This window comes from Chrysemys picta, chromosome 1 (assembly GCF_011386835.1).
Source record: "Chrysemys picta bellii isolate R12L10 chromosome 1, ASM1138683v2, whole genome shotgun sequence".
NCBI classification, from domain to species: Eukaryota; Metazoa; Chordata; order Testudines; family Emydidae; genus Chrysemys; species Chrysemys picta.
Genome location: NC_088791.1, coordinates 193,185,089 through 193,199,933, shown reverse-complemented (window position 1 = coordinate 193,199,933; position 14,845 = coordinate 193,185,089). Strand labels below are relative to the sequence as shown.

The following is a 14,845-nucleotide window of genomic DNA, read 5'->3' as shown; positions in this document are numbered from 1 at the left end:
GATCCTACCCTCTAAAGAGCAGCAGGGGGTCTTTTTTGTTTGAGACAATTGCTTAAAGCACATTTTCCTATGTAAGTATTAAGGGGGTGGAGGCATTAGAGAATACCGAAATGGTAACAGAATTGAAACGGTTGCACTGCTCTTATGATTACTGAAATTAATTGTACCTAACCCGACATGGACTCCTCATCCATAGATCACAAAGCACTTTATAAAGCTGAGTATTGTCCCCATTTTACAGGGTCGCAGAGGGGTTACAGCCCTGGATCTCAACTTTTTTTTTTGGAATTTACACCAGTTCCTAGTTGCCAAATTTTGTTAAGTTCCCTTAGTGGCATTTTATGCAAATTATGTAGCAATCTAATTTGCATTCTTGCAAGTTTCCATAGGACCACAGGCTTCATCTGATGGCCAACACATTCTGCCCAGAGCAGTAGCAGGATGTCAGGTGACATGAAATTGCACAAAACTTGGCAATTAGCCCCAGGGCTGCTAGACTACTGAGTGGAGGAGGGTGCCTGGTGTGTGTAAGGGTGAATGCTAGGCTGTCAAGGTGGGGGACTGCTAAAACTGGGGAGAGGGTGCTGGAGTGAGTCAAATTACTAACAGGTGTTGGGGGGGGCAGCGGCTGGCTGTTTGGGAAGGAAGCTGGGGTAGGTAGGGGTACAATCCAGTGGTTGGGAGCTGGCTGAGGGACTGGCTGGAGACAGCCTGGCCCCTGTTCCTCATCTCTTCCCCTGGATCTGCTACTGGTGCTACAACAGGGAATATGGTGTGAGGAGACACAGAGGCTGGGTGCAGACCCCACAGCAACCTCTGCTGTACTCAATTAACAGTTACAGCCTTTTCTGTAACCCATCTGAATGCATGATGTTAGAGTTCAGTATTCACAACCCCAAAAGTTAAAAAATAATGATTCAAACCCTAAAATTGTGAGACTTTTACAAAAGCCCATGAGTATGTGCCAAAGATTAAATGGTGTTTTGGTCTGTCTTGACTTTTGAATTCCTTTTGCTCACCCCCAAACGTGTATCATAATTACAAAATGGCCAACCCTTGCAAATTTAGGTCTCACTATACTTGACCTCATACCGAACACATGTTATATGGGAACAATTTTTAATCCTTGCAGAGCTGGGCACCGTTCAAACAAGTGACCTAGTGCTGAAAGGCTCTGTAGCAGTGGTTCTCAAAGAGGGGTAGGAGTACTTGTGGGGGTATGCAGGAGGTCTTCCCAGGGGTACATTAACTCATCTAGATATTTGCCTAGTTCTATAACAGGCTACATAAAAAGCACTAGCAGAGTTAGTACAAACTAAAATTTTATGATGTGTTTATATTACTCTATATTCTATACACTGAAATGTAAATACAATATTTATATTCCACTTTATAGTATAGATTAAAAATGAAAGTAAGCAATTTCAGTAATAGTGTACTGTGATACTTCTATTTTTGTCTGATTTTGTAAGGAAGTAGTTTAAGTGAGGTGAAACTTGGGAGTACATAAGACAAATTGGACTCCTCAAAGGGGTACAGTAGTCTGGAAAGGTTGAGAGGCACTGCTCTATAGCTCAAGTAGTAATGCCCTAAGTCACTCAATCTCCAATAAGTGCCAATGTTACACCTTTCAGAATGAGGATTACTTTCTGGAAAGATCAGTTATTAAACTTAAGTTCTGGCCTTTTTGGAGCTTACAGAGCAAGAATCTACTCTTTGGTTACACAGAGAAAGTCTTCCATGGATTACTCTGAACCAAACATAAGTAAAAATACAGCAGTAAAGTATATATTAGTACAACATCCAATTTCACTTCCAAATATTTGCAATATAAAATCATTTCAACAAGTGCTTCAGGGCTCTTAAACTGAGTTTTATATATAATGTATTTTTTCCACCGTATCTGGGTCATCTGCAAGGTTGGAACCCACTGCCTTCCAGTCCACAGACCTCTTCCATGTCAAGATTATAACTAGTGGTGGTGTGCGCGCACAGGGGTGGCGTATGCTGATATTCTTTACATGGACTAGCCCTTACAGGGAGGGACGGACGGCACATTGCCAGTGGGTTACACACAAGCTTTTGTGGAATGCTGGGCATTGGGAATCTTGGTTTCCATTGCTGGCTTTGGGAGCAGTGTGTGGTCTAGTGCAGGTGTAGGCAACCTATGGCACATGTGCCAAAGGCAGCACGTGAGCTGATTTTCAGTGGCACTCACACTGCCTGGGTCCGGGGGACTCTGCATTTTAATTTAATTTTAAATAAAACTTCTTAAACATTTTAAAAACCTTATTTACTTTACATACAATAGTTTAGTTATATATTACTTATAGAAAGAGACTTTCTAAAAATGTTAATGTATTACTGGCACACAAAACCTTAAGTTAGAGTGAATAAATAAAGACTTGGCACACCACTTCTGAAAGGTTACCGACCCTTGGTCTAATGGTTACAGACTGGATAACCAAAGATACCTGTGACAGATTTGTCCAGGGTATTGCAGGAAACTGACCAACCTTCTTGAAGTTTGTTTCGTATGCTATGGATTGTATGCAATTCCATGTGGGGAGGGAGACCAGAGTCTTCCAGGAACCAAGCTGAGTGGAGGGGTGGGGTTAGGCAAATTCACTCCAGTTGTAACACTTCCAGAGAACTAGCACTGACTGGAGTCTTGCATATACTTGTTCAAACTGAACTCTCCAGGGACCAAAAAAGAAGGAATTTTGTTTAAAGAGTTAAAACTAATGGAGAACTTTCCTTCTAATCCAGGAAATGGGGAGGGCCCCAATACTCAGGAAAGTGTTGAAAGGACTGACAGACTAGAGCCCTTGTGGAAGATAGGGTGTGATCTATAGTAAGTTTAGTGTATGTGTACATTCTTTTATTGTTTTAATGTTTTTTCTTTAATTTTTTTACTTTAAGAATAAATGTGCTTGCTTAGAAAGAGCTGTGTGGTAACTTAATTGTGGCACTTACACTGTTTACGGTCACTGACAAGAAAAGTAAAACAGGCCTGCTTAGGCAGTCTGACTGCTGGGGAATTCACAGTACAGGCAGGGAACTGTGCAGCCTGGAAATAACCTCATTAGGAGCGAGAGAGACGTGACAGCTGGGAGCTTAGAATGGGTGCCCTTGCTGGACCACAGAGTGGGAGCAGAGATGCAGTTGCTCAGAACTGTGACACTACCAACCCTTTGTTTAGGAAATCTGGCATTGAACCTGGGACTTCAGAATATGGAAACACTAGCCTCCAGCACTGGAGTTAAAGAATCAGGTCTCTTAGCATGGAAGTAGAGTCAAACATCTATATGTGGTCTAACTGCTAAAGAGAGTGACAGAACGACACATAGTGCAGATTACAGAAGCAAGCAATTTGACATTCTTCTGAAAGGCAGCATGGTAAAGTGAAGGCCAGATTTCTCGTAAGGATGAATGTTAAAATAAAGCTGGAGATAGCTAGTATGCATATTCTTATTTAAAACAAAATTATTTTTTTATTGACCAGTTAAAAGTTTTGATCTGACAGAAAACCAGAATGTGCTTTTTACAAAAAAATACATCTATGTACTTTAACAAGTAAACTTACTTCCATTTACCCGCTGTTCCTCAAAATTTAAATGTACAGTATAAATTTTTAATTTTCAATATAGACATATTTTACCAGTCATCTATAATAAATTCAACTACAGAAGTATCTGGACAAAACACTGAGAAAATAAATAAACAATGACAAAGAATGAAAAATTGCACACCAGTTTATCAAAAAATAACAATGTTCATATACCTAAGTCATATTTCAGCTACCTGTTCAAAATTAAACATTAAATTTAGCCATTATAAGCACAATAGTATTTCTTTATCCCTACTAGCATAATACTAGATCAGGTATTCAAGATACTCTTACGCTAAACAGACTAGCATAGTACAACTAAGGGAATGCAACCTAATTTAAACAGGACAGTAAGGTTGCTTAAGCCAAAAAAATGTAGGTTTTGTAGAAACAGATGTTTCACATTAATATGTTTAATATTAAAGGGATGTTTTCATGATTGTTTTAAAGGTTTTAATTGAAACAATTTTTGTTTAGATCACTAGTCAAATGAGAAGGACCCCTCTGTTGGCTGGGGAAAAAAAGATGGTTTAAAGGAGCATACCATCACTATCCCCATATTTGTCCTCAACACTTAAATTTAAACATTCACCTGTTTTGCAGATATTGCAGCACAGTGCTGATACATGAGAACCAGGAAAAGAGACTAGAAACAAAAGGACTAGCCCATTTTTGGTCCATAAAAAATGTGCAAAATTTAAAACTGCATAAACAGTGAAAGCAAATTAGATTTAAGTTTTCAGCTTTAATAAATTCATTGGTCATTACCACCATCGGTAAGGTAATTAATTTGTTTTTAAAAGTATCTTTAACTTAAATGCCCTTTTAATTACATAATTCCTCTAAAACTGAGTAGCCCATTGTAATCATACAGCATGCTGCATTATAGGTATTTTCATGGGAAGCTAAATTAGGAGACAGATTGATTACAGTAGTGTCATTTCAAAGAAAGCTAACAAAGGGGGGTTTCTATGGCAGAGTCAGTAATCAATATTGCAACAATTCAGTGTTCTGAGGTTTATTATTTTAGGACATATCTTGTCCCTATTCTGTATTTGCCAACATCACAAAACCACTATACAATTTAACATGATTCGCAGTCTTCACTCAAGGGGGTAGTATTAAAATGGTAGTATTTCAGGTCAGTATTGAGATGCATCGGCAGAGCTATGAATAAGCTCACACAGCACATACCAAAACTATGCCTACTTGTGGTTAGTACCACAGCAGTATGCTTCTGAGTGGTATGAGCATCTGCAATTCCCACTGGCTTTGGTGGGAATTGCAGGTATTAGCACTTGTCAGGATCAGACCCATGTTGTACAAAAAAAAAAAAAAAAAAAAAACCAACAACCCATATTGCTACCAGGGACCATAGCCCAAAAATTGTATGTACCAACTAAATTTGAGTAAAGGCAAATGCACAAAACTTGCCTGTTTCATTACTGTTTACAAGCAGAATACTGATATTTACAACAATGCTATTGTGGTTTGGTTTTGGAGGGGGATCAGAGAGGGTAAGTTTAGTTTTGGGGGAACAAATACATTTAAGGATCACAGAATACAAAAGTTAAAAGCAAAATGAAAAGCTCTGTAAAAACTGCTTAAGATTCCAAAGTAATAGAAAATATTTGCAAGTTTAATTACAAACATTTATTTTTAAAACAAAATTCTTAATAAGTTAGGTACATCCACGGCCTGTCAATGTTGACTGTTCCTTTAAGGAGAAAGTTAAAGGTACATGAAAAGTACCCACAGTATTTGTGACACCTGAGTGCACACAGTATATATATATATATATCTAAATTACTCAAACATAAAAACAAAACCAGTCTTTACAATTTGGAAACCCTACAATATAATGGAAGATTCAGCAAGTGTCTTAATGTCTTCAGTAAAGGATATTAAGTAGTGGTGATTTCATGCATTTGTTCCACAACTTGTCCTAAAATTTCATCAACTATATCAACATCATAATTTACTTGCTGCAAATCTAGATCAGGCATAATTATGGCCAGTAGCTGTCCAACGTTAACTCGGAGGGATCGCAGTTTCAGGCTGTAAGGAGATAATGTTGATCATATTAAGGAAGATTTTTATATAAAGTGCAGATAAATTCTGAGATTACAGTCCATAACATTTTATATTGAACTTTAGAAACAATATGACTGCCTTACTGAAAAGAGAAGGTTCTGCAAATCTGAGTTTTACAAAGAAACATATCAGCCAATATAAGACATGATGAAATTTAATTTAAAGTAATCCATGAAGTAACTCAAGGCAAGGATCTAGCTGGACCAGTTTTTTCCAAGGTTTGAGCACCAGAGTTCCTGAGCTGGAGGATTACATGCTCATTCCGTTTTAAACAAACACTGAGGGCAGAACTTGGTTCCATCCTCATCATCACAAAATAGAGGCTCTTTTGAAGCAAAATGAAAGGGATTGTGTTTATTTGTTTGGGTAGCACAAACCCAAATACTGACCCAGATACCTTACTTCAATCTCCATTTTGCTTTCTCAAAACAATTCCAAAGTATTAAAAATTGTAAATAGTAATAAAAATTGTAAGTAATAAAAAATGATAGGGCATGGCACATCTGGCCCAAGTGTGAGGCACACACTGAAAGCCACCTCTAGAGACAGACAAGGAGGGGGGAAAATACCAGCTGGAAAGAGAAATGAATTTGTCCAAGAACTACCTTAAAAATAAAGCTACAATAGGTGTGTAAAGCTACGTTTTAGCTATATTTTTCTGTTACATTCTATAGGTTTTTTCCTGCTTCAGCCTCTTTCCTACTTTCCTTTCCTCCTCCTGTTTATTTTTTCTGTGTTCTCTCTCTTATTCTTGCTTTCCTGTGTTCATTTTCTCACCCCATGCCTCTTTGCTGCTCAAAGTTACTTCCAACTCAACCATCCTTTTTCTCTCTCTCTCTCTTCCTTCTGCCTGTACTTCCTTCCAGGTTAGCATCCATTCTGCTGATAAGTTCCAGCCTGATTTGTGGATGGCCGCTAGTGCAACAAATTCAAATAATCCGCAAATCCTTCCAGGGAGTACAAGACATCAAAGTTGGAGGCCAACAGCAAAGAAAATGCTGGCAGACAGAGGAACGATCACAATTGATGCAGCTACAGCTCAAACCTAACACTAGAGATCTGGCTAGCAGTGACAATTCTGAACAGACTTGTATGGAATGGTAACTCAATCTATTACTACAGTTTGCAGTAAGATTTGAGGAAGTGTGTCAGTAATCCATAACAAAGAACATTTAACGCCTAGTCTACATTACAGAGTTAGGTCAACATAAGGAAGCTTATCATTGACCTAATTTTATTACGCATCTACACTACAGTAAGTTGTCCTCTACGCTGACCTAATAACTTCACCTCCGTGCGCAAAAGTGTGCTTAGGTCAATGTAGTTAAGTTGCTTACATCACCTGCTGCTGCTTTTGACAGCCCGAGGCCCCGTTGCCCTTGCATGGAGCCAGCCAGTGCCATCAGCCCCAGCTTCGCTGCCCCCACATGGGGCCAGCTGCCCCATGTAGGGGCAAGCGGGACTGGGGCCGATGGCACCGGCCAGTGGGCGGCAGGGCCGGCCGCCAGCTGGTGCCATCAACCCCAGCTGCTCCCGGGCGGGGCAGCAGGCCAGCCCGTGCCACCAGCCCTGCCTCTCCTGCACGGGGCCAACCACTGGCTGACCACCATCAGCCCCAGCCTGGCCAGCCTCCCCAGGCCTCCCCTGTCGCCTCCGCATAGGGCATGCTGGTGGCATCATCCCTGCCCTATCGCCTCCGTATGGGGTAGGCAGCCTGCCATGGGGCCAGCCAGTGCCATCAGGGCCAGCCCTGCTGACTGGCCAGCCGCCATGAGCGCCAGCCCCACCGAAACATACAGCCCTAGGGCAGAGAGTTCTCACAGTCAGCCCTGCACCAACTGTCAGCCCTGCAGTGGTGGGGCTCTGCCTGTCAGCCCCCTGCAATGCCCCCACTTAAGTCAATGCAGGTGCGCCTGGTGAGGACGCATACCATTGGCACAAGGAGGGTAGTGTGGACATGAACAGCTGATTTAATTACTGCACTGGCTGTAGGTCAACGTAACTTACATTGACTTAATTTTGTAGTATAGACTTGTGCTAATATACATTTGGAGTAAAAACGCCTGAGAAAAATGGACAATATCTTCTGTACGTTGTATAGCGGTAAGTAAGCAAGCTGTTAACGCCAATAAAAAGCCATTATTCTACCTGAATAAAGAGAAACCTTATTTCTTTATTTTTTTTTTTTTTTTTTAGGATTTTCAGACAAACTACACATTTAGATTCTTTAACACTTGCAAACTGGACCATATTATACATAAATTAATCTGAAATATTTTTTGGAAGATAATAAATTGTGAACATTAGCAGGGAAAAGAAGGGGCAGTGAAGATTCAGAAAGCCACAAAAGATTACAGAATCAATCATGAACTTTGACAGGGTTTTAAGGTACAAGCCCGATAGGCTATTCCAGGCAAATTTCTGGTCTAAAAGAAAGAAAAGCGATACCTTTCTTCATCAGAATAACTGACAGGATCTTCAATGTTACTGGTTGTAGAATCATTTGCACATGCTACCACTTGAGGAATTGTAGCTTTTAACTGTGCAACTTCTCTTTTAAGCTCTTCGCACTGAAAACCAATTTGAGTTTTTTCCATTTCCAGCAGTTCAATCTGACAGGTAAATCAAAGTAAGTTAATTTTATACTTCTGAAGTGAAGGTGGAGTAATTTAAAAATAAGGCAATTTAAATTATTGGCTTAACGAATGATCAAATCACTTGATTTTTAAAAGTTTACTGATGCTTTAAAAAAACTCATCTGAAAATTTGTTTTACTGCAATAAATTAAAATTAACTAAATTATGCTTTCTAAAAATGTCACTACTGGTTGGGTATCATATCTATATTTTACAAAAATGCTACAGGAAAACAAAATATTGAAAATTAAAACCATGATCCTGCAAACATTTAAGCAGGTACATAATTCTGCTCACATTAATATCAGATTTTCTTCAATGTGACTACTCATCTGCTTGAAACCAACATGAGTGTACACAAGTGTTTGTGGTATCAGAGGTTAAAATTGTAGTTATCAAAAAGTCTTAGTGCCATAAAATCTTTTCATTCAAAACAAATTGCTTCAATATTCACAATCAGAAGTTAAGACCTTCAATACATTAGTGAACATACTTTACATATGCCAAAATTTTCAAAAACAGAAGCCTAAAGTTAGGCACTTAAAGCTAATTTAGGCACCTAACAGTTGGATTTTCAAAAGCACTTAACATATTTAGGAGCACAAGTTCCATTGATTTCACACTGCAAACCCTGATGGTTGAGTATAGACTGGTCAAAGCATTTCAGCTTTCTTGACTTGTGGAAGTTCAATATATCAAAAAGTGGAGTTGAGTACAAACACAACATGGGCAATTTACTTATCAATTCTGTATCTGTGTGTGTTGTTTTCAGATTAAGGCTATTAATGAGGCTCTTAACTTTTTCAGCATAGATGAGCATTTTAAGTATGAAACTTGGAAGGGTGCAGTCTATAAAATCTGAAATTCTATGAACAATTAGAAAGCCAAAGAAACATACAAAACATCCACATTAGCAATTTAATATTATAAGATAGGGAAATAACTAGCAACATTTAAAGAACTGATCTTTTAAAAACTAATTTATCCATCCTGTGTGAATTCCAAAAATAAAACCTGTTCGTTTCTAAAATTAGCTGTCACTTTCTTGGTTTTAGCTAATTCTTGGTGAGCAAAAAGTAATGGCAGAGTATAGATACTCTCCTCTAAAAAATGTTTTGAAAAAGATGGAGACAAATTACCCAAACTGATCAATTTCCATAACACACACAGCAATTTTGTTTAGAATAGTTTTTTTTTTTTTAAATTAATGGTTTCTCTCCAAAATGAAAATTTTACTCCTCACAAAAGATGCCAGATTGGGCGTCAGAAGCTTTGGATGGCAGCTGATCTAGGAGAAGGTCAACTCCAAATTAAAACCACAGCAGGGTCAGCCATGAGTGGGCTACTTAGCTCCTAGGCTCTTGGTGTGTTCTTTAAATGCAAGTATTTAAAACATGTAACCGACACTCTTTTCCAGGCAACAGCGACAAATTGGCAAAGTCCTTAGAATAGCAACTTGGAATGTAGGTTCACTTAGGGGTAGGTCAGGAGAGGTGGTAGAGGCAATGACTAGAAAGAAAATCCATATACAATATCTGCAGGAAACTACATGGTGTAGAGGCAGAAGTATAATCTTGAAAGATGGATTTTTTAGTTTTGAGAAAAAAAGAAAATGAATGGGGTAGCTTTCATCATGAACTCAGATCACTGATGTCAAAGGATAGAAAGAAGAGGAAAATGACTGACAGTATGGTTGATGAGAGAGAATAGGGTTGTTTGATGTCAAAGTTTGCTCCTCAATCAGGCAGACCTATGGAAGAGAGGAAGAACTTTAGAAATGAGCTGAAAAGTTGGTGGTTATGGTTGAGAGTGACACCTTGTTAGTGACCAGCAATCATGTTGGTGAAGGGAGCCCAACAGAAGGAGTGGTGGGTAAATTTGGCTTTGGTAAAAGAAATACAGAAGGAGAGAACTGGGTTAAGTGGTGTTTAATGGGAGTTCAGCGGTGAATAATGTTTAAAAAAAAATAATCCCATATGAGGATATATTATAGTGGAAAAAGCAAAGCCCAGGTAGATTATATTTTGGTAAGAGAACATATGAAAATGGTGAAGGACAAAGGTTGTTCTGCTACATATTCACTCAGTATAACAAGTATTAATAGCTAAAATGTATAACCTGAGAACACAGGAAAGACAATGAAATTGAGGAAGAAATTGCACTGGTAGTTAAGTTATGTCAGGGGGCAGAAAGGAAGTTTGCCAAACAGTAAAGGAAGGTTTTCATGCTTTGCCAAAGACAGTGAAGTGAGTGGAGGGAGAATTAAGGAAGTTTAAGAACATAAGAACAGCCATACTGGGTCAGACCAAAGGTCCATTTAGCCCAGTATCCGGTCCTCAGACAGTGGCCAAATCCAGGTGTCCCTGCAGGAATGAACAGAATAGGTAATCAAGTGATCCATCCCCTGTTGCCCATTCCCAGCTTCTGGCAAACAGAGGTTACAGACACCATCCCTGCCCATTTCATTAAGGCAGTGAAGGTAATGTGGCAGAATGAATGTTAAGATAAGGTACTTTTGGATAACAAGTAATTAAAAACAAATAATTATTTAAAGAGTTTGAGAAAGCAGGTTGTGATGAGAATAAAAAAAGCACACAACATGCAAAAAAGGCAGTTGCTAAGGCGAGAATGGAGGCTGAAGAGGAATTATACAGAAAGCTGGAGGAAGATGATGTCAAGAAAGTATCAGAGGGGTAGCCGTGTTAGTCTGGATCTGTAAAAAGCAACAAAGACTCCTGTGGCACCTTGTAGACTAACAGATGTATTGGAGCATAAGCTTTCGTGGGTGAATACCCACTTCATCAGACGGGTTGGCAAAAGAGAGGAACAAATGAAACACAAAAGATAGAGCTTTCTGCATGAAGGATGGGAACTGTGTGATGACTAACCCTAAAGGTGTAGTAGAGATTGGAAATATTTTTTCCATAAGGCTGTTAAACAAGAAGAGAATTGCAACAATTCTTGCAATCATGGAAAAGCCACAAAGAGGTATTGATCTCTGTAGAGGAGGTAAAAGCTCTGAATAAGATGAACGGTAAGCCAGCAAGTGAAGATGAGATAACTGTTGATATGATCAAGGCAATTGCAGATACTCGCTTCATACATTACTATGTGTTTGCTGGGATCCCACTTAACTGGAGAATGGGATAGATTGTGCCTCTCTGGGAGGGCATGCGTGATGCAAATGATCCAAATACTTATTGGGCATCACTCGGTTAAATCAGACTCAAAGTCCTTGAAAGAGTTTTGGAGGTAAGGTTTTGGTGCAAGGTGGAGGAAAACATAGGAGAAGAGATTTAAGAAGGGAAGGAATACTACAGACATTATATTTACGATGAGACAGAAGTTTGCAAGAATTATAAATGGAGGGCGTAACTGCTATGTAGCATTTATTGACAAAGCATATGACTTGATTCTGCATTGTTTGCAGTATTGAAATCGATAGGACGGGACTTCAGAAATGGATAGGATAGAGGAACTTTATTGAGGGTCAAGAGCTAAGGTGGTAACAATCCATGGAATTTCAGAGAGTTCTGAGGCAGCAGTGGGAGTCAGACAAAGCAGTGTGCTGAGTCCACTTTTCTTCATCCTAGTTATGGAGTTAAGTAATAGGAGAACCAAACCTGTGGAGAGAGAGAAAGGTAATCTATGCTGACCATCTGGCCCTTTTGGCTGACAGCAAAGAGGAACTGGTAAATACTGTATCAGAGTAGGCATCTGTGTTTGAAGATCATAGTTTGAAGGTAAACACAAAAGACTGCAATTATGCAAGTAAGGAAGAGTGACAGAAGAGCTGTTGACTGAAGTTTCTGGAGAGAAGAAAGAATCTATATGCTTGGGAAGTATATTTCATGCCACTGGACCAAGATCTGGAGAACTGAAAAGAACCCCACAATGTGCATGGATGGCAGTGAAAAAGGCAGGAGTACTGTGGAACTTGCAATTAATTCACAAACTGAAAGGAAGAGTATTCACTGCATTTGTCTGTCCCTGCCTGCTCTGATTTGGCAACAGTGGATAACAGAAAATAATATACTGAAGAGAATGGCAGGCAAGCGGAGAGTAAACAGAGTGCACATGGAATAAATTAGGGGGAAGATGAATTTGGGACTCTCAGTGATAGCAAAGAAAGCATGGGAGAAAGAGGACAGCAAGAAAGGACATGGAAGACAGAGGACACGATGGAAAGACTCAAGAGAAGTTTGAAGAAAAAAGGACTGGAGCTCCAAAACCTACAAACCTGTGCCATGGACTGGAAGGAGTAGTGAAAAATCAGACACCTCCGACCCCATGTAAATGGGAAAAGGAGTCGAAGTGAAGTTAAAAGATGGCAGATGTAGTCTCCAGTGGTATCTATTCCGTTTAGAAACAAAAACGGACAAACAACTACCCAAAAGCAATGAGAACTCCTGTATATTTGTCTATCAGGGTGTCTCAAGCTTACTTTGGAGGGATCACTTCTAACGAGAAGTTAGAATAAGTCTCTGCCAATTCAATGCTTGGTATCTTTTCTAGCCGTTTTTATTAGCTGTGTTACTTGAACACACAATACATGATCTATATATTTACTAGAATTGTTATGTTAATTTTTTAAATTTAACTATTTGAAAAAATATTCATACTTGAATTTTTGAAATAGAGGTAACAATATACTAAAAAATTAACAAAAAGATATTCACATCTCTAGCAATTTACAACAATCAAGATCTAGCATATACACAGGAGATGTCAGCTAATGAGATAATCCTAATTTATTTCCAATTAACTGATTTGCATCTGGATAATTATGGTAATTTGTATGTGCAATTGCATCCACAAATTTTGACCCTGGTCCTGCAGTGTACTCGATGTGGCTGTTCTCTTTGCTCTTAAGGAGCCCCACTGAGGCCATAGGGAGCTCTGTGGATGGAGCTCATTATAGGATCAGGGCCTCGGTGAATATTTTTGTAGCTAGCTGTTAAAAAAAAAAAAAAAAAAAAAAAAAAAAGACAGGTCCTGTATATTCCCTTTACCTTGCCATAAACCATATTAACAAACATACCTCACTTTTATATTGATCTCTCTCAGTATTGCATTTGTCCAGTTGTCTGAAGACATCATCAAGTTGCACAGCAATTTCATCCACCTCATTTTTATTTTCATTGTTAGAACATTTGCTGCATTCCGTTTTTAAATTTAGCAAAGTACTACACTGTTCCTTTAGCTTTTCCATCTCTTTTAAGGCCTGCTCATATAAAATAGCCACTTCTTCTGGACTTTTCTCTTTAAAATTTTCTACTTTGTCATCTGGGAATATAAGAGTAGTCTCAGTTGACTGATGACACATTTCCTTTTTCACATAGTTATCATTCATTTCTAGTATCTTCTGCTCTAATATTTTCATCTGGTTGGTTAACATTTCACACTGTTTTCGGTAATTTTCTTTTTCTTGGTTTGCTACTTGCAACTGATTTCTTAGTTCATTTAATTTGATGCTAAAATCCACAGAAGATGTCTCAGAAGCATTAATGATTTCTTCTTGGCTTGTTTCCAACGTTGATCTGAGTAACTGCATATCTACATAATCTTCTACTTCTTCCTTTTTAACAACTAAACTTGGGATCTCAGTTTGGGTTGATGCAGTCCACTGCTCATATTTATCTTCTGAACTAGCTGCACCACAAGGCTCCTCTTGCATGCTGCCTTGTTCCATGTTAATATGCTCAGTTTTTACTATTGTAACATCACAGTCTGCTGCAGGCTTTGGAGTACTGCTCTCCTCTAAGATGATGACGTCCTCATCATCGTCATCTTCAGTGTGATTGTCAAATGTGTGGTTATTTAATCGTGGTGTCTTTGAAGTAATAGGTGAACAACCAGAAATCTTCCGTTTAAGGCTGGGGAGGGCAGAAATGAAATAATCAGCTAGTGCAAACTACTACATTATTCAAAATAATTTCTAGTTTCCTAACTGTATAATTTCAAAGTTTGTGTGAACAGTGCTTATGAAAATAAAGTACACATTTGTTGGACTGCACTGGTGATTCTAGACAATCATCTGCACTTTTTAATTTCTAAATTTTGAGGTCAACTTTAGGAGTCATGAATCCTACCATTTTGGAGTGCTCCTGAAAACTGGACATTGAGTGAACTGACGCTATACACAGTGAATAAGAGAGGATGTCTTTCTGCTTATCTAATATAGTGAGACTGTTGGTTGTGCTTGGTACTGTTAAGAACATTAGAAGAGATCAAGTTTCATGGCTGGACTGAATCAAAAGGATTCATCCAAGGCTATTTGGGACAATGGAAGCAACAACATCTTTAGTTAACTAATTCAGAATTAGAGGTAATTAGCAGAAAGACAGGCCAAGTCGAGAGAAAGGTGTTCTTGAATAGAACAGATGTCAGCAGAGAGGCTCTGACTAGAAAGAATGTTATGCTAAGAAAAAACTACGTATCACTAGTCAGTCAGGGTACATATCAACCATTATTTTTATAGTAACCTAGCAATTGACTTGTTTTC

General features: G+C 38.7%; 1 protein-coding gene across 6 annotated transcripts in view; it reads right to left on the bottom strand.

Annotated features, from left to right (window-relative positions):
* Nucleotides 1–3,474: 3,474 nt before the first annotated feature.
* The window catches only part of MORC3 (MORC family CW-type zinc finger 3), a 47,817-nt gene continuing 36,446 nt past the window's right edge, over nucleotides 3,475–14,845 (bottom strand). For 2 of the 6 annotated variants that reach the window (XM_005303314.5, XM_065590298.1), the window contains 3 exons: nucleotides 13,382–14,216; nucleotides 8,153–8,316; nucleotides 3,475–5,668 (listed from right to left, as the gene is read on the bottom strand). In XM_005303314.5, the coding sequence (XP_005303371.2) occupies nucleotides 5,515–5,668; nucleotides 8,153–8,316; nucleotides 13,382–14,216 (1,153 nt within the window). In that variant the 3' untranslated portion in view covers nucleotides 3,475–5,514. Of the gene's footprint in view, nucleotides 5,669–8,152; nucleotides 8,317–9,492; nucleotides 10,091–13,381; nucleotides 14,217–14,845 lie in introns of those variants that run through there. The other 4 variants (XR_010600116.1, XM_065590303.1, XM_005303315.5 and 1 more) reach the window with 4 other exon arrangements.